This window comes from Lissotriton helveticus, chromosome 5_1 (assembly GCF_964261635.1).
Source record: "Lissotriton helveticus chromosome 5_1, aLisHel1.1, whole genome shotgun sequence".
Taxonomy (NCBI): Eukaryota; Metazoa; Chordata; class Amphibia; order Caudata; family Salamandridae; genus Lissotriton; species Lissotriton helveticus.
Genome location: NC_136065.1, coordinates 6,662,461 through 6,682,030, shown reverse-complemented (window position 1 = coordinate 6,682,030; position 19,570 = coordinate 6,662,461). Strand labels below are relative to the sequence as shown.

The following is a 19,570-nucleotide window of genomic DNA, read 5'->3' as shown; positions in this document are numbered from 1 at the left end:
CGACTCGGGTCACTAATACCTTGGCCAAGATTTTCAGTTTAGAGTTAGTGAATGAGATTGGTTGGTATGATTCTCGACATTCGTTGGTCTATGCAGTTTGGGTAGATTTGAACATCTCTGAAGGAACGGCACCCTGTGCTCTAAGCGCATCAAACCTATCAAGGAGGGACTGAGCTAGTGATGTATTGAGGCATGTATAAAATTCCATAGGGAAGCGATCCTGCCTCAGGGTCTTGCCGGAGGCCAGTTGCTGTAAGGCCTCCGTTATTTCATCGGTGGTCAATAGGGTTTTAATATTGGCGTTTGTCTTTCGTTGAAACCCGGGCCATGAAATAGCGGTTCAAGTAGTATGTCAGATTTGTGTTATTTGCGATGGTGGTGTCTGATAAAGGTAATGTAATACTGGGCAAAGGTGTCTGCAGTGTCATGTTGAAAGTTCCACGGAGCATGGGTATGTGAAGATAAAGCTCAATGAGGGACATTAGCATCCATGGAGCACGGGTATGTGAAGATAAAGCTCAATGAGGGACATTAGTATCCATGGAGCACGGGTATGTGAAGATAAAGCTCAATGAGGGACATTAAGATCCACGGAGCATGGGTATGTGAAGATAAAGCTCAATGAGGGACATTAGTATCCATGGAGCACGGGTATGTGAAGATAAAGCTCAATGAGGGACATTAGTATCCATGGAGCGCGGGTATGTGAAGATAAAGCTCAATGAGGGACATTAGTATCCATGGAGCACGGGTATGTGAAGATAAAGCTCAATGAGGGACATTAGTATCCATGGAGCAAGGGTATGTGAAGATAAAGCTCAATGAGGGACATTAGTATCCATGGAGCAAGGGTATGTGAAGATAAAGCTCAATGAGGGACATTAGTATCCATGGAGCGCGGGTATGTGAAGATAAAGCTCAATGAGGGACATTAGTATCCATGGAGCACGGGTATGTGAAGATAAAGCTCAATGAGGGACATTAGTATCCATGGAGCAAGGGTATGTGAAGATAAAGCTCAATGAGGGACATTAGTATCCATGGAGCACGGGTATGTGAAGATAAAGCTCAATGAGGGACATTAGTATCCATGGAGCAAGGGTATGTGAAGATAAAGCTCAATGAGGGACATTAGTATCCATGGAGCGCGGGTATGTGAAGATAAAGCTCAATGAGGGACATTAGTATCCATGGAGCAAGGGTATGTGAAGATAAAGCTCAGTGAGGGACATTAACATCCACGGAGCATAGGTTTGTGAAGATAAAGCTCAGTGAGGGACATTAAGATCCACGGAGAGTGAGTTTGTGAATTGAATATGCTACTTACCAGTATGCATCTGTTCTTGCCATGTAGGGCTGCTGACATTCGTATCTATTGTTGTAAATAAGAACAGGAGTGTGACCCATAAACCAATCGGGATTGGGGTTCAGAAGTATAAAGGAGTAACAGTATCCCAACAGGTATGAATAGAAAGACAATTTATATTGCATGCACAAAGCATTACAACGGTCCGAACAAGGAGACACTTAATCACAGGAGTTTTAAAGTCAAAAAATGTTCTTTAGTTTCTTGATATTCAAATCATATGAAGACAAATTCATGCCACAGGGATTAAATACAGCACATAATTAGAAAATTACACAATTCGCAATTTAAATTGAAGTCACAGCGAAATGCGCCTATAAATTGCGCTGTGGAGTCGACGGCGTTTCGGTCCTTAGTAATTGCGGACCATCATCAGGACTGGGTTGTCTCGTTTGGAGTGCTGTAGGCAGGCGCGTTCGAACCCTGATCCGAGGATCCGGCAGAGAGTAATCTCTATATTCTTAATATTCTTAATCGTCATTAGGAAACCACTTCGTAGACCGTAGTAATGGAAGGACCGGGGGACCTGAAAAAATGCAGGAGCCGGTCGCGTAATGAATACGGGTCGGCAACCAGCCATGGGTCAGGAGGCCAACAGGTAGCGTCTGTATCGCGGGCAGGGTCTACAGACGCTACCTGTTGGCCTCCTGACCCATGGCTGGTTGCCGACCCGTATTCATTACGCGACCGGCTCCTGCATTTCGCTGTGACTCCAATTTAAATTGCGAATTGTGTAACATAAAGTCGCTGATTGTTGGTCACTTGTTGAGCTAGTCACTGTATATATGTCACCTTGCTCACTCTGCGCCGTTTATCGCTGTTCACCATTTTCACTTGTGTTGCCACTTATCACTTGTATATATTGAGCACCAAGTTTTATCGGTTGTCATTTAAATTTTCTAATTATGTGCTGTATATAATCCCTGTGGCATGAATTTGTCTTCATATGATTTGAATATCAAGAAACTAAAGATCATTTTTTGACTTTAAAACTCCTGTGATTAAGTGTCTCCTTGTTCGGACCGTTGTAATGCTTTGTGCATGCAATATAAATTGTCTTTCTATTCATACCTGTTGGGATACTGTTACTCCTTTAGACATTCATATCTATAGCATAGATCGCCGCCTAGTGTTGGGTCCGGATGATTGCACATTGTTGTCCTGGAAGAGTCTTCGAAGTATCACGAGATAGGTGGCTCCTCCCCTGGACTACAGTGCGCATGGGCATCGACTTCATCCTCAGATTGTTTTTAGCCATTGTGGCGAAGATGGAGTGTAACAGTGTAAGCGATGGCCATGCTAATAGTAAGTGTAAAATGTCTGCAGCCGCTACAGGCGCCGGGGAGGAGGGCGGGCGATATGAATGTCAGCAGCCCTACATGCCAAGAACAGATGCATACTGGTAAGTAGCATATTCAGTTCGAGGCATGTGGGCTGCTGAATTCATATCTATAGCATAGAATACATAGCAGTCCCTCCATTAACGGCGGCCGCCTGTGCCAGCTGCAGAAGTCTGAAATAGTGTCTTAAGAACAGCCTGCCCTACAGCTGCCTGCTGCTTGGAGTGCACGTCTACACAGTAATGTTTAGTAAAGGTATGTGGTGTAGACCATGTGGCTGCTCTACAAATATCTTCCAAAGGGATATTACCAAGGAAAGCCATGGAGACCCCCAACTTGCGTGTGGAGTGGGCTCTGGGGGGGACCGTTAAAGTGCGCTTAGCCTTGTGATAGCAAATCTGAATACGCTTAACGATCCACCTGGCTATACCTGCTTTGGAGATGGGGCTGCCTTTATGCTGGGCTGAGAAGGCAACAAAAAGCTGTTGTGTCTTTCTAAAGTCTTTTGTTCTGTCAATGTAGTACATTAACGCTCTCTTGACATCAAGCGTGTGGAGCATTCTTTCCGCAACTGTCTCAGGGTTTTGAAAGAATGCGGGCAGTTCGATGGTTTGATTAACATGAAACTGCGACACCACTTTAGGAAGAAACTTAGGGTTAGTGCGCAGCACCACCCTGTTTGAATGAATTTGGATAAATGGCTCTTGTACTGTGAGCGCCTGTAGCTCACTAACACGCCGTAGAGACGTGATGGCAATGAGAAAAGCCACCTTCCATGTTAAGAACTGAATCTCACATGAAATGAGAGGTTCAAAAGGTGGGCCCATCAATCTGGTGAGGACCACATTGAGGTTCCACACAGGAGCTGGCGGGGTCCTGGGAGGGATGACCCGCTTTAGCCCTTCTAGAAATGCTTTAATGGCAGGCACCCTGAAAAAAGAGAGATGCTGCCGATTTTGAAGATAAGCCGCTATGGCGGATAAGTGTATCCGAATGGAAGCGTATGCTAGATTGCATTTGTAAAGATGTAACAAATAGCAGATGATATTAGGAATGGATGCATCTAGCGGGTTGATATTGTGTTCATTACAGTAAATGACAAACCGCTTCCATTTTGCTGCATGGCAAGCTCTGGTAGTGGGCTTTCTTGCCTCCCGGATGATGTCCATGCATTCAGAAGGCAAATCAAGGTAGCAAAACTCTAAGACCTCAGGAGCCAGATCGCCAGATAGAGCTGTTGTGGATCTGGATGCTGAATGTCGCCATGGTTCTGCGTCAAGAGCCTGGGTGTGAGGTGCAGCCTTTGATGCGGTACCACGGAGAGTTCTAGAAACGTGGTGTACCAAGGTTGGCGTGCCCACGTTGGAGCAACTAGGATGAGCGTCATCGAGTGTTGCTTTAGCTTTCTTGCCACCAGCGGAATGAGAGGCGCTGGGGGAAAAGCGTACGCAAATTTGCCTGACCAGTTCATTCATATCGCATTGCCCTGCGACTGTGGGTGAGGGAACCTGGCGGCAAAGCTTTGGCATTTTGCGTTTTCCCTTGTGGCAAACAGGTCTATCTCTGGATGACCCCACTGCTGGAAGTACGGGCGGAGTACTGATGGATGTAACTCCCACTCGTGCATCTGGTGGCTGTACCTGCTGAGCAGATCCGCCATCTGATTGTCCTTGCCCGGGAGGTGTTCCGCCATGAGGAAGATGTTCCTCTGAATGGCCCACTTCCACATGCTCTGAGCCAGATGAGACAACTGTGGAGAGTGCGTTCCTCCCTGCTTTTGAATGTAGTACATGGCGGTCATGTTGTTTGTCCGGATCAACACGACTTTGTTGCACAGATGTACTTTGAAGGACTTGAGTGCCATGAAGATTGCCATCAGTTCTAGTTAGTTGATGTGCATCTTCTTTTGTTGCGTCGTCCATAGTCCCTGCACAGTGTAGTGGAGCACATGAGCCCCCCATCCCTGGAGAGATGCGTCCGTCATTAGGATAATCTGTGGCACAGGCTCCTGGAACGGTCGGCCCTTGCAAAGGTTGTGTGGATTCCACCAATGCAGAGAGCTGTATGCCCGACCGGTCACCAACACTAGGTCATTCAACTGTCCTTGAGCCTGAGTCCACTGATGTGCCAAGCATTCTTGGAGCGGACGCATATGCAACCTGGCGTGCGGGACTATGAAGATGCAGGAGGCCATCATGCCTATCAACTGCATGAACACTCTCGCTGGTAGGGAGTGTTGCAGTCTGAACCTTTGGATGAGCGACTGGATGTTGTCGATCCTCACTGAATTCGGCTGAGCTGTGGCTGCCAGAGTATCTATCGTCCCGCCCAGATACTGCCGCACATGTGCTGGCTGAAGGTGCGACTTCGGATAGTTTAGTGAGAAGCCCAGACCGTGAAGTAGATGAATGGTGTGGGACATGTCTGTGGCGCACTGCTGGGCTGACTTCGCCTGAACCAGCCAGTCGTCCAGATAAGGATAGACGTGGACGTTTTGTCTCCTGAGGTGCGCCGCTACCGTTGCCAGACATTTCGTGAACACTCTGGGGGCTGTGGTCACCCCGAAAGGAAGGACCTTGAATTGGTAATGCCTGTTCTGGATGGTGAACCTGAGGTATTTCCTGTGGGATGGATGGAGTGGGATGTGAAAGTAAGCATCCTTGAGATCCAAGGTTGCGAGGAAGTCTCCCTGATTTAGCAATGGAAGAACCTTCTGCAGTGTTAGCATGTGGAAGTGTTCTGAGAGAATGTACCGGTTTAGGGGCCTCAGGTCCAGCATAGGCCTGAGTGACCCGTCCTTCTTTGGGATTAAGAAGTACAGGGAGTACACCCCTGTGCCTTCCTCCTCCACTGGCACGAGCTCTATTGCGCCTTTTTGCAGCATGACAAGAACCTCCTGCTGCAATAAGTGCAAATGCTCTGCTGACATAGGACGGTGCTTTGGTGGTATGTTGGGCGGAGTGGATGTGAGCTCCAAACAATAGCCGAACTGGATAAGTTTCCTGACCCACCTGTCTGTGGTGATGGATTTCCAGACTGGCAGGAACTGCTGGAGTCTCCCCCCGACAGGTGTTGGATGGTCGGGGGGCAGTGACAGAGAGTCACTGTTTGTTGGTGGCAGAGGAACGGGAGTTGTTGTTGCCTCTGCCTCTGCCCTTGGTGCTGTTGCCCCGATATCCTCCTCTACTTTGCTTAGTGTACGAGGATTGCGCCCCACCTTTACTGAACTGTGTCTGCTGTGACATTTGTCCTCTGTTAACACCTCGATTGCCTGAGCGACGAAAAGTGTTTCCTCGAAACTGTTGGGATTGGAGAGCTCCCATGGACTTGGCAGTCTCCGTATCTTTCTTGATCTTTTCCAGGGTGGTATCCACCTCTGGACCAAATAACCTGTCAGGGTTCACCGGCTGGTTAAGGATGGTAGTTTGGATTTCTGGTTTAAAACCCGATATTCTGAGCCATGCTTGCCGTCTAAGCATTACACTGGTATTTATTGCTCTGGCGGCAGTGTCCGCAACGTCTAGGGCGCACTTAATGGAAGCGTTAGTGATGAGCTTCCCTTCTTGGATAAGCATCTCCCCTGCCTCTTTATACTGGTCTGGTAGATGTTGTAATAGGGTCTCTAGTGTGTCGTAGTGTGCCCTGTCGTAACGTGCCAAGAGCGCTTGCGTGTTTGATATGCGCCAGATATTGGCCGCTTGAGCTGCCACCCTCTTTCCAGATGCCTCCAGCACCTTTGACTCTTTGTCCGGGGGAGGAGCATCACCAGTGGTCTGCGAATTTGCCCTCTTGCGGGCATTGGAAACCACCAAAGCGTCTAATGGCAACTGGCCCTTGATATAGGTAGGATAGCCAGGTGCCGCTCTTTATTTCTTCTCGATCCTAGGGTTGACCACCCTGGACCGTGTAGGTTCCTTGAAGATGTCCGCAGCATGCTTAAGGACCCCCTTCAGCATAGGAAGAGTCTTGACAGTCTTTTCAGCTGTAGAAAAAGTGTCAAATAGGAAGTCCACATCCACAGGGTCAGCATGTAGCTCGACATCGTGGTTTTTGGCTGCTCTTTCAATCAAGGCATTAAATGCTGCAGAATCCTCTGTGGGAGAAGTCTTAACATTGTACACCTGAGGGTCATGGACTGTGTGCTGGTCCTCTTGGTCACCAGCTCCTATCCAGGAGTCCTGTTGCTCATCAGGCTCTGTGTTGGCTGGGAAGTTATATTCATTGTCCTGCTCTCCTGCATCCTCTCCCTCAGAATAAGTGGGTGAGGGTGTCGCAACTCTGTGGGACTGTGGAACAAGTCGTTCGACCAAGACCATGGAATCTTGAGCAGGCCGTTTGCGCTTTAGAGGAATGCTATATGACTCCAAAGGCTGCGTTGCCGTGACTTTCCTTTTGTAAAGCGTTAGCTTTCCGGTGTCGGCATCGATAAAATGTTCTGTCTGCTCCTCTAGCAAGTGTTGTTGAGGCAGCATACTCCCAGCCGGGTGAGTTGGCTTCGATACCCCAGAGTCTTTGGGCACCGAACGGGGTGCGAAGGCCTTCGGCGCCACCTTCGGCGGCAACGTGAAGAGGATCGGCGTCAAAGTTTGCGGCGTCGAGCCAACGGTCTTCGAGGCGGAAGGCGTATTCGGATCCGACGAAGAAGCTTTGTCTCTAATTCGCTTGAGGGAGTCCGAGACCTGCTTCGTAAAGGAAGCGGACGGCTTCGTCAACCCGACAGTCGACTTCTGTCCACCCCCAGGGGAAGACCCGAGCGCCGTTGACTTTTGCTTCTCGGAGCGAGGTGCCGGAGCATCCTGCTTGGGTGCGCCACGATCCTTGGCCTTGGCTGTAGTCGCGGCCGGCGACGGCTTTGGATCGGCGGCCTTGACCACTGGCATCGGGGTCCCGGTTTTCGGTTCGACGCCCTTGCTTGATGTCGGCTCGATGGCCTTCTTTGGCTTCGGCTCGACGGTGTTTCTGGGCTCCGAGTCGGCGGCCTTCTTTAGCTTCGGCTCGACGACCTTGACCCCTTTCGTCACCATGACCGTGTCGACAGCTTTCGTCGGCGCCGACCGCTTCGACACCTCGGAAGAAGACTGCGTCGATGGGGGAGCAGACGTCTTCGGCTTCGATGGCGCCTCGGCCATTTTTGTTGTTGTTGTCGACACCGATGGTTTCAGTTTCGGTTTCGTTTTCGACCATGGCGGCTCCGCCGAAGTGTCCTTAGCCGGGCCTGAAGGCGGGGCCGTGGACGCTGGTATAGGGTCTTGGGTAAGGCCGAGTGGCGATCCCTCGACCTGAGCCTTGGTTAATGTTCGAACGGGGCATAGCTCTTCCTCTGAGCTATCTTCCATGGCCCCACAGGCCTCATCGTCGTCTCCTACCTCTTGGACGACTTCTTCAACATCGAGGCCTTCGACATCCACGTCGTATCCGCATTCGACAGCTACCGTTGGAGGTGAAATCTACATTCGAACCTCTTGTTCACCTGCTTCTTCATCTTCGAAGATGTCCACCGGTGCCGGGGCCGACTGCCGGGCCGCCATGCGCGCCACGCGCCTAAGCCGAAGAGTCTTCGTCGAACGAAACTTCGAACAAGCCATGCAGCTTGCTTCATTGTGGTCCGGCGACAGGCACTTGTTGCACACTGGGTGGACGTCGATGTGTGGGTACTTAGATCCACACACGGGACACTTCTTGAACGTGCTCCGTTCCATGTCGCGTCGTCGATGGTTTTGCTGCGTCGACTGGGCCTCGATCACTCAAGAGTCACGCGACTCCCTGGAAATGCGACTCGGCTGAGTCGGAACCGAACCGGTGCACCGAACGCAAACAATACCGACGTATAGGAAAAGGCCTTAGGGCCTCTAAAAGTTCTTAAGTTGATTCCGACTGGAGATAAGGAAAGGACATCCGAACCCAATGGCGGAAAAAAACAATCTGAGGATGGAGTCGATGCCCATGCGCACTGTAGTCCAGGGGAGGAGCCACCTATCTCGTGACACTTCAAAGACTCTTCCAGGACAACAATGTGCAATCATCCGGACCCAACACTAGGCGGCGATCTATGCTATAGATATGAATTCAGCAGCCCACATGCCTCGAACATAAAGCTCACTGAGGGACATTAAGATCCCCAGAGAGTGAGTTTGTGAATATAAAGCTCAGTAAGGGACATTTAGATCCACGGAGAGTGAGTTTGTGAAGATAAAGCCCAGTGAGGGACATTAAGATCCAGACAGCATGGGTATGTGAAGATAAAGCTCAGTGAGGGACATTATGATCCACCGAGAGTATGTGAAGATAAAGCTCAGTGAGGGAAATTAACATTTACAAAGCATGAGTTTATGAATATAAAACACAGATTGAGTGAAGGTCTTCACCATCTGCCCCTCTGAGAAGAAAGTATTGTATTATCGGCTTCTAGGGGCCTCCCTTGATGTATGTGTTTATTGTGTGCTGTCTGCAATAATCTATCTGTCCCAGCTGCTTGTGCAGCGAAACACACCCTTCATCAACCGGCAAGGAAACATCTGCTTGGCTTTGAAAGAGGATCGGAGCGGTAATGTTTATGGGTTGCAGGAGATCCAGGTCAGCCGGTCCTTGTGTGGAGTTTGTTGATCGATCTGAGGAGCCAGTCCCCGGAGCGTATTTATCGGTACAGATCATCTTTTGCTGTGCATCGAGGGTGGTTTCTGATCTTCTGGGTCGATCGTCTTACCTTTGCTCGGTTTTCCCCATTGTGGTATCTATCCTCTTCAAGCTGAGCATGCGGGCCCATGTGCATGATGCGGGGTCTCTACTCTATCCTTTCCAACACTGCTTGTGGAGTCTCAAAAAAGAAGGAGCGGTGTTAAAAGAAGATCCTAAGCTTAGCCGGATAAAGTAACATATACCTAATGTTAATTTCCTGAAGATTCTTTTTAGTGATTGGATAGATCTGGAAAGATGGATATGGTTGTGATTTATAGAGCAAAGATTCTTTTAGTCTAGCAGCATTAAGGCTACCATCCCTGTCCCGTTAATGAAGAAATCGGGCAGTAACTGGATGAGAGCGTGTTCCCCAGTGATGGCATCCACAACAGGGCCAATGCATACATTCGCTGACAAAATTGGGCGACAGTTATCCTCTGGGATCCACTCTTGTAACTATATTTCTAGGAATCTAGGGAAGGCACCAGCCTTCAAGTTATCAGGGAATCCAAGAAGCCGAGGGTTATTGTGATGGAAACGGTCCTCTCGGTTGTCCACCCTCATCTGCAGAGAACATGTTAACTCCATAAGTCAATCCACTTTTTTTGCATATCCCCATGAAGACCTCTACTGTGATTCTGGATCCCTCTGCTGTGATTCCCTCGAATGCTTTTCGTAGAACCTTTCCCGTTAGGCACACGTCGACCCTAATCTCACCTATTATCCTCTCCATATTCTGTTGGTATCTTTTGTGTTCTCAAGAGATTTGGAACATGAGATAAACATTCAGTTTTAACAATTCTTCCTTTATTTGGATATTAGAAAAAAATATACGTCTATATTAGTTGCAAGATGAAAAAAATGATCTAATTTCTGTTTATTCTTTTGCTCGCTCCCTTTTCCTTCTATTGTAACTTTTTCTTTTTTCTACAATTATCACCATTGCCTTGAAATGTTTATAAAACTGTTTCATGTGCACTGTGTATAAGAAAGCTCGGCTTGCACTACTAACAGTGGTGCCAGTATAACATGTGCACACGTTTCCGAAGTTTACCGATTTGAAGCTACCTATAATGTTACCAGTATGCGCTCTATGATTAAATGCAAGTACTTGCCAAAGCCTGATTGCAAAATAGAAAATTCTTTCAAAATACAATGTACATCAAAATAGCAACTAGAAGACAATAATAATAAAGGCCTTGAATAAGATCAGATGTAATTAGGGGTCTAGTCATTAAGGAAAGTAAAAAAAGTGCATCCATGTTATATGTCCTCGCATCAGTACATGTTTACAACTTTCATGAATTCACACGTATTTAAAGAAGTCGGCCTGGAAACAGAACTACTTTGAGAACTACATTTTTGTGTGAGCAAATAGGCATGTCTGTGTCTGCTCGTTCGGGAATCTGCTGAACGTTTGCAAGTTGACTTTACCAACAAACCTTTGTTCCCCAGCCTGGCAAAAGATTTACTTTTGCCCTTGCCAGATGTAAATTTTACACTTGTCCCAGTTTAGGAAGAGATTGGAAAGAGTTGGTAAAAACCTTTAAACGTGAACGTTTGTGGGTGTGCACAAACTCAATGGATATTCCAACCCTGGAATTACCACTTCTCGCTCCTTCCAGCTCCAGTAAGTAGATTTGCGGGAAGGTGGAAAAATCAGGGAATTACTGGAATACAAACCCTGGTACAATGTGAGTCCTGGCCTCACCACTTCTGATTCAATGAGAATGTTGCCATGATGTGTCAACTCGCTGGATGCCACTAGAGGGACAAGTGGATATTTTTTACAGGAAAAGAAGATTTATGAAACATCCAATCTCATTGACAAGGATATTTTATAAAATCCCACACTCTTGAATGTATTTTAATAGATTTTTAAACTTGTCCCTAATTAAACCACCCGTGTGTGAAATGGGTTAAAATGTAACAGACATCAGGCTGCTTCACCACTCTTAGTAGGAAGTAACATTTTAAATCATTTTTGTTTTGTGTTTAGCTTTTCCCCACTTTTGAAACTTAATGTTTTTTTATATACTCTGTAGTCCACAAACAGACACAATCTGACCTCAAAAGGATCAGACAATCAGCCGGGCAAAGCCACTCTCGTAGACGCTTCTGCTGAAAATTCCCCCCCCCCCCCAAAAAAAGCATGCTCCTACATCTGCTTGGGGACTAACATTCCCTTCTCGTCAAGAAACAACTGTAGACATTCATAAGCCTGGTGCAGCCCTTGCAAAGGAAAACATAGACCCTTTCTTCCCTGTGACTGCACACTACCACCCACCACATGCACTCGGCCAGCAGGAAGAGGAACACCCCTTCTGTAGGTCCCACTTCTACCCACCCAACTTCTAGAGTGGAGAACTTGAACTTTTTACAAATGTCCTTAATGGTGAGAGGGACGGGTGCAAAACATACCCTCCGCGCCAGAAGATACACAGTTTGCACCATTTCCTGCTTGGTCTTCAGGCGATGAGTCTCCAGCAGGGCAGCGCGGTACCTGTCGAGCTCCTCGCGCTCTGCGGTGAAACTGCGCACGGTCCTGATGGAGGACACCACCTCACCCGCCAGGTCATTGGATCGAGCAATGGAGTCCTGGACCCTCTTCACCAGGTCCTGTGGTGAGAAAGAGAACAAGCGTTAACGAAGACTAGCATCCACCATGTCATGTCAGCGCGCTGAGGAAACTGGCTTGTAAGTAGTTATCAACAAACGTTTTGCATACGCGCTTGCTTGCTTACTTACCGATAGAAAGGCTCATTAGTGAAGCACAAAATTCTGCAGCACCACACAATCATTATTATCTGTAGACGCGGTGTGTGTGAGCTCAAGCAATCTTACTGCTGAGAGCATATCACTGGGGAGGGGGTCATGACCTGAGGTGGAGCAGGGTCACTGTGCACACCTGAGGTGGGACCCTGAGGCTGGTGAGGAAAGTCACTGAGTGTGACAAACATAAAGCCCTACAACGGTTGTATGTCAATACAATGTGGGCTTTAACCCCGCATGCCATTACAATGCGGGGATTACAACGAAAGTCGTTACAACGACTTTCGCTGGAGGGCGCTGGATAGTGGAATAGTTTAATTTTCTATTCCAACTCCAGCCCACGTTGACAGTAGGGAAGGTGTTGGATAGAAAATTCAACTATTCCCTATCCAACAGCGCCCTCTAGCGAAAGTCATTGTAACGACTTTCGTTGTAATCCCCGCGTTGTAATGGCAGTGCGGGGTAATCCCCGCGTTGTTATAAAAATGTAAAAAATGTAAATTGATACTTGTATAGCGCACTACTCACCCGCAAGGGTCTCAAGGCGCTTGTACGAATACCGCTGTGGAACCCATCCTGGCTTTCCCTGTGAGGTGTCCACTCCTGGGCACCCCCAAGGTGAGGCCAGGCATCCTTAGCGCTGTTGGGGCCGTTGTGGAGATTAAGCAAGCTATTGCCCAGAGTTGCAGAGTGGGACTCCATGATTGGAATAGGCACCGAGGCGAGAATTATCAGGTCCGTGGAATTTTGAGCCCAAGACCCGCCGAGGCGGGGCATTGAACCCTGGTCCCGGGCTAGACCTCTGCATCAGGGTCTGCCGCTCTAACCATTGAGCCACACTTCTCCATGGCTTATGGCTGTTCTCCCCCTACAACTAGTGAGGGAAGTCACTGTGCGCAACACCAGTGGGGCCCTGAGGCTGGCGAGGACTCACTGAGTGCGACACAGAGTGGGACCCAAGGCTACGGCTGGGAGGTGTGGGACACAGGCTGGGTCTGGCGAGGAAGACCTCTGTGTGCAACATCAGAGGGGCCCTGCGACTAGTGAAAAATATTATAAATATAGAAGTGTATATATTTCGCCAAGAAAAGTCCATATGTCCACTGCAGCTACACAACTCCTCTTGTAAAATGGCAGGAAAAGAGGTTGGAGTATGTAGGTCATTTTACATGCCTGACTATCCAGATGTGATGAACAGCTGAAAACATCAGGTCTGTGCTCAGAGCAGACAGAAGTATAGAGGGCACACGCACACCTGTTGTTGCTCTGATGGCCAGAACAGAAGTGAGTGAGATTTCTTAAGTCAACACAGAGCCTATGTTGTAATCTAGGTTTCAGATCATTGTGCAATGGAGAGAAATGTGGCTTCACAGGGTCACCTGTTATGTTCATATTTGTAAGGGCTTCCCATCGAGGTTTAGGTCTTTGTGAATTCAGCATCAACGCCAGAATGGAAACCTACATAGATGTTTCCAACAAGGCCAAAAGTTTGCATTATATGTCCATGATTAATAAATGCTTCCTTCTTGCGCGGACATCTAGTGATAAGCGCCACTACAGCTTTGTGAAAGACCACAGTGATCGACTGTCTGCAGTTTGAGCGACTTGTTGCTTTATAGAACGTTTGGTGATAGAAGTTCATACTCAATACTGAACTTCATATAATGATGACAAAATGCCTAAAAAAGTACTATCATAGCTACAATTATGAATACATCTGTATGAGCCATCTGAGAACTGGCTATAAAACATTACAAATGTATTCATTCAATAATGGCTGCCTTGGATATGCACGCATTCATAAGGCCCATTTATTAATCTTATTTTAACAAACCCATTCAAAGATGGCCGCCGCAGAAGCACATGCATCTGCAGCAGGTATCCTACACTGGGTTTGTTAAAATAAAACAGGGCCATTCTTTTGTAGAAGACATGCTTGCTAATGCACAATTGCCGATGGCCATCTTAATTGGACAAACACATGTTTAAGATGGGTGTCAAAAACTTTAAATAAATAAGGAAGGTGCCCAAAGGAGGGACGGGTGGGGGAGCAACAGATGAGCTTGGAAAGGAAAGGATGTGGGGAACCAAGGTGGAGATCAAGAGGGGACAGGGCAAAGTGAGGAGGAAGCTGCCCACAGGGGAGAGAGCAAGAAAAACACAGGCACTTCCACAGGGTGTGTACATGAAAAGAAAAAAACAAGTAGTTCTCTGAATGTAAGCAAGTCAGCTGTGGAAGATTTTAAGTCAACTAGTTTGAAAACTGTGAGACTGAAATGCTCCTGGGCGGGACAAATGAATCAAACAGGAGGAAAGCCCATGAATTATGAGCAGGGAGGTGAGAGAGACAACAAAGCCATCCAATCAAGAGCAAGGGGTGGACCTAAGACCAGTCTATATGTATCGGAAACAATAGGTGTGGTCAACAGAAGGCTGAAGATGTCTGCAGCGGAGACTTTAACCCCTTCTCTGTGGGGCACATTTCCCTGCGGTGTGATAGGGGGCGGGGCTGGGCGAGGCGCTGCCATGCTGAGGACGGCTCCTGGCCGTCATGAGTCACAGTAGGCGTGTGCTAATGACGTTCGGGAGCACTCCGAACCCCGCCCACTGATTAATTGGGCGGAGCGGCAATGTTCGGACGGTTCCCGGCCTTCATGTGCACTCAACGTGTTAAAAACTGGCCATACCTGTATAAGCCTTTCTCATTTCTCAAGAATGAGTGGGCGTGACATGCCGGTTGTGAAATATCGAATGGTCAGAAGTCATTTTGTGCACTGTTCCAGGACACTAGGGTGCATGGGAGCTCAGACAAACTCTGCTGACCCTGGAGAGGCAGCTGTTCTGCCCTGGGCATCTGCTACTGCAGGGAGGCTGGCACAGGAGGTCTCTCTGTGAAGGGGTCATGTCATAAGCACAGACTGCCACTAGCCAGAGCTCACATGATCTGACTCACTGCCACAGTCATGGAATGACGCACTAGAAAAGATAAAGCCTCTCTCACGAACAGACTAAACATGCTCTTACCTGCTGGAACAAGCAGGCTGTTAGTGGTACAGACAGCCTTTCACTCACTGAAAGAGACGCTCACTGGAACAGAGAGGTTCTCACTCGTAAGATGAACAGCTCCTGGTGGTCACTCTCTTCGCAGCCTATACTGGAAGATATCACCCTGCGCAGGACTCACACAAACATGGCGGAAGACTGAAGTTTGCATTGGAGCTCACATGAGCACACGCGTACCTCATAGTAGCGGTTGTAGACGGTCTGCAATCCCGCTATGATTAGTGTGTCCACGAATGTAAGAAGAGTCAGCTGTAAGGAGATGTTGAGCATGAAGACGTATGTGGCAGCCACCTTCACCAGGCTTCGCAGGAAGATGTTGACGTTGGCAGCAATGGAGCGGCTCATGCGGGCTGTGTCTGCAGAGAGGCGCGAGGTGATCTCACCTGCACAGGACCAAAAAAACAGAAAGAGCACATGCTAGCACTTGGACAACCCTCAATCAGTGAACTTCCCTCCACGTCTGCGACATCTGGAGACTTCAATGTTTTAAGAAAAATCCATGCACTCAAGAACTCCCCTAAACCTCAAAAAGCCCACTTCTGACACAAGTTGTGCAGGAACGTAAGCCCAGTTTCCACGGTGGTTGGCATGGAGGATGCTGGAAAGCAGATTATTTGAGTCCAGAGGAGATGTTCATGAGATAGTGGAGGGCCTTCTGGGGGGTATACAATCAAAATATCGAGTAAAAAATATAGAATGGGCAAAATATCGAGTTAAAAATATAGAATGGACAAAATATCGAATGGACAGAATATAGACCACAAAAATATTGAATTGAATAGCAGTAATATCAAATTCAAAATATAGAATGGACAAAATATCGAATGGACAGAATATAGACAACAAAAATATTGAATTTTAGGTAAGTAAGTTAATATCAATTTTTTTATAATATCACATTTTTTAAAGTGTTTTTTATGTTAGTATATGTGTGAAAAATGTATATTTATTTTAAGTAATGAATTTTATGGTATTTAATTTGTGCATAATATAATTCTGTAGAAGGTTGTGGGTTTATAGGGGAATAGGGTGGGAAGTAATTAAATGATAATTAATTAAATATTTAATTTATTTATTGGTATTTATTTTGAATTAATTGTTAATTAATTTTTAATTGATAATTAATTAAAATATAATTGGTAATTATTTTTTATTAATTGATTAATTGATAATTATGTTCATTTTATTAATTTATTTTCTGTAGCGGGTTGTGGGTTTATAGGGGAATTGGGTGGGAAGTAATTTAATTGTAATTAATTACATTTTAAAAATGTTTTACTGGTATTTATTTTCAATTAATTGTTAATTATTTTTCAATTGTTAATTGGTAATTAATTTGTATTAATAGGTAATTATTTTTTTGTAATTTTTATTTTTTATTTTTAATTGATTAATTATTATATTATATTAAATTGGTAATTACTTTTGATTCATTTGAAATTGGTATTAATATTTCATTTATTTTTATTCATATATGAAGTATTTACTTTCCCTACTGTTGCACTCCCTGGAGTGGGAATAGTAATTTTTACCCCTACGCTATCCAACGCTTTCCCTACTGTTGCACTCACTGGAGTGGGAATAGTAATTTTTACCCCTACACTATCCAATGCTTTCCCTACTGTTGCACTCTCTGGAGTGGGAGTAGTAATTTTTAACCTCCCGCTATCCAACGCTTTCCCTACTGTTGCACTCACTGGAGTGGGAATAGTAATTTTTACCCCTACGCTATCCAACGCTTTCCCTACTGTTGCCCTCCCTGGAGTGGGAATAGTAATTTTTACCCCTTCGATCTCCAACGCTTTCCCTACTATTGCACTCCCTGGAGTGGGAATAGTAATTTTTACCCCTACGCTTTCCAACGCTTTCCCTACTGTTACACTCCCTGGAGTGGGAATAGTAATTTTTACCCCTACGCTATCCAACGCTTTCCCTGCTGTTGCACACTCTGGAGTGGGAACAGTAATTTTCACCCCTACGCTATCCAACGCTTTCCCTACTGTTGCACTCTCTGGAGTGGGAATAGTAATTTTTACTCTCCCACTAGCCAACGCTATCCCTACTGTTGCACTCACTGGAGTGGGAATAGTAATTTTTACCCCTGCGCTATCCAACGCTTTCCCTACTGTTGCACTCCCTGGAGTGGAAATAGTAATTTTTACCCATACGCTATCCAACGCTTTTCCTACTGTTGCACTCACTGGAGTGGGAATAGTAATTTTTACCCCTATGCTATCCAACGCTTTCCCTACTGTTGCACTCTCTGGAGTGGGAATAGTAATTTGTACCCTCCCGCTATCCAACGCTTTCCCTACTGTTGCACTCACTGGAGTGGGAATAGTACTTTTTACCCCTACTCTATCCAACGTTTTCCCTACTGTTGCACTCTCTGGAGTGGGAATAGTAATTTTTACCCCTATGCTATCCAACGCTTTTCCTACTGTTGCACTCTGGAGTGGGAATAGTAATGTTTACCCTCCCGCTATCCAACGCTTTCCCTACTGTTGCATTCACTGGAGTGGGAATAGTAATTTTTACCCTCCGGCTATCCAACGCTTTCCCTACTATTGCACTCACTGGAGTGGGAATAGCAATTTTTACCCTTACGCTATACAACGCTTTCCCTACTGTTGCACTCCTTGGAGTGGGAATAGTAATTTTTACCCCTACACTATCCAACGCTTTCCCTACTGATGCACTCTCTGGAGTGGGAATAGTAATTTTTACTCTCCCGCTAGCCAACGCTTTCCCTACTTGTGGTAAATAAATAAATAATACCCTATTTTTGACTAGACTTATAGCATAACAGATAGCTCAATAAATAAGAGTCAAGATTCGAGGTAGTAGGAGTTTCTGCAGGTTTATTACAGCATAAGGACAGGATCAGGACAACCTGCATAGGAATAGGACAATAAGGCCCGGCAGCTGCCGGGGCCGGGTCTGGGATGAGCGCGCTAACATTTAATAACAAAACATTGACTTATATACATAGCGCAAACACATAGCATTACATTGCAGTAGGCGTAACAGTGGGTGGAGTAGAAGGCGTGACGTGTAGCAGTCGCGAGAGATAACAGTAATAAGAGGTGTAACTGGGAGTTTACTTAGACATGTGATGCAAAACGTAACAGAATATGTCATGAATGGGCGGAAACATTGGAGGGGGCTTCCTAAGGAGCCGGGACCTCTAACCTAATGGTGCGCGAAAACTGGCAATGACGTGTTACTAGGAGAAGCTGGGGCTACGAACTCTGTGCTAGGAGCAGAGACTAGAGTCTGGAGGGTCGGAGCGACATGTACCTAAACCCTATCTGGTATCTAATGTTTAGGGAACATGTTGATATAAACTAGAAGTCATGAGGGGAGAGGCTAACTTGATTCTAAGACTGGACCATGCATTATTCTACATGTAGTGCGTGAAGAATATTAAATGACCATTAAATACAGTATTTCTCTAACGTGGAGACGAGAAGGCTAGACAATGACGGAAACTATTGATGCAGTTCAGTAGCTTAGGAATGCAGAGGAGGAGGACTGAACTGATAGCAGGAACTATAACATACTTTTGGCAGACTCAGAGGCAGAGCCGGGCTGCACCGGGCACTGCGAGGCAGGAAGTAAGTGAAGGGTCGAGGATACAGGTGGGGGCTGTATCGCTCCTCAGCGAGGCTTTCAGGAGACAGGAGCTGAATCTGTGATCCGGGCCCTTTTGAGGCCTGGAAACGGGGACTTTATAATTGAATAACGTGCACACTGAGAAACGTGGCAACATTACTTACATAGGCCTGATATTCGTAGTATTCACGAGAACTGGAAACTATCATACTAGAGGTGGACACAACTGTAATTGCGTCTTTAATCAGAAATGGGGAATAACATATGCATATTGGTCATGCACACGTAACATATGATGGATGAGGCGTAGGGACACAGAACATGGCAAAATTTACTTTTCCACATTCCCTCCTTGTCACTACGTTTCCATCAGGAAACATCAATATTCATGATACCGTCTATCATTTCATACAGTACCATTTGTTCGTCTCGAATTGTCTTGGAACGGGATTTAGAACAGGGCTGGGGACGGGGAATACAAGAGGTAGCACACATACTGCAAATCGCAGGGCCACATTGTATACAGAGGCAGCAGCTAAATATGATCGCTACTGCAATACCTAAAAAGGACAGGACTTTCCATCCCCATACGGAAATTATATTCCAGAACCAACCGGACCATGTCCAGGTGCCTGGATCTTGATGTAACAGATGGGCAATTTTATGGAGTCTGGTTATAGCTGAATAAACAGACGGCGCGTTATTTGGAATGAAAATGCAACAACTGGATCCGAGAATT

The 19,570-nt window shown here is 46.4% G+C and overlaps 1 protein-coding gene across 1 annotated transcript in view; it reads right to left on the bottom strand.

Moving 5' to 3' along the window:
- LOC144754054 (antigen peptide transporter 2-like) overlaps positions 1-19,570 on the bottom strand; it is a 117,587-nt gene that overhangs the window by 38,995 nt on the left and 59,022 nt on the right. Inside the window, exons 5-6 of the mRNA XM_078641568.1 lie at positions 15,394-15,599; positions 11,803-12,000 (exon numbers count right to left, since the gene is read on the bottom strand). Of these exons, the coding sequence (XP_078497694.1) occupies positions 11,803-12,000; positions 15,394-15,599 (404 nt within the window). The remainder of the gene's footprint in view (positions 1-11,802; positions 12,001-15,393; positions 15,600-19,570) is intronic.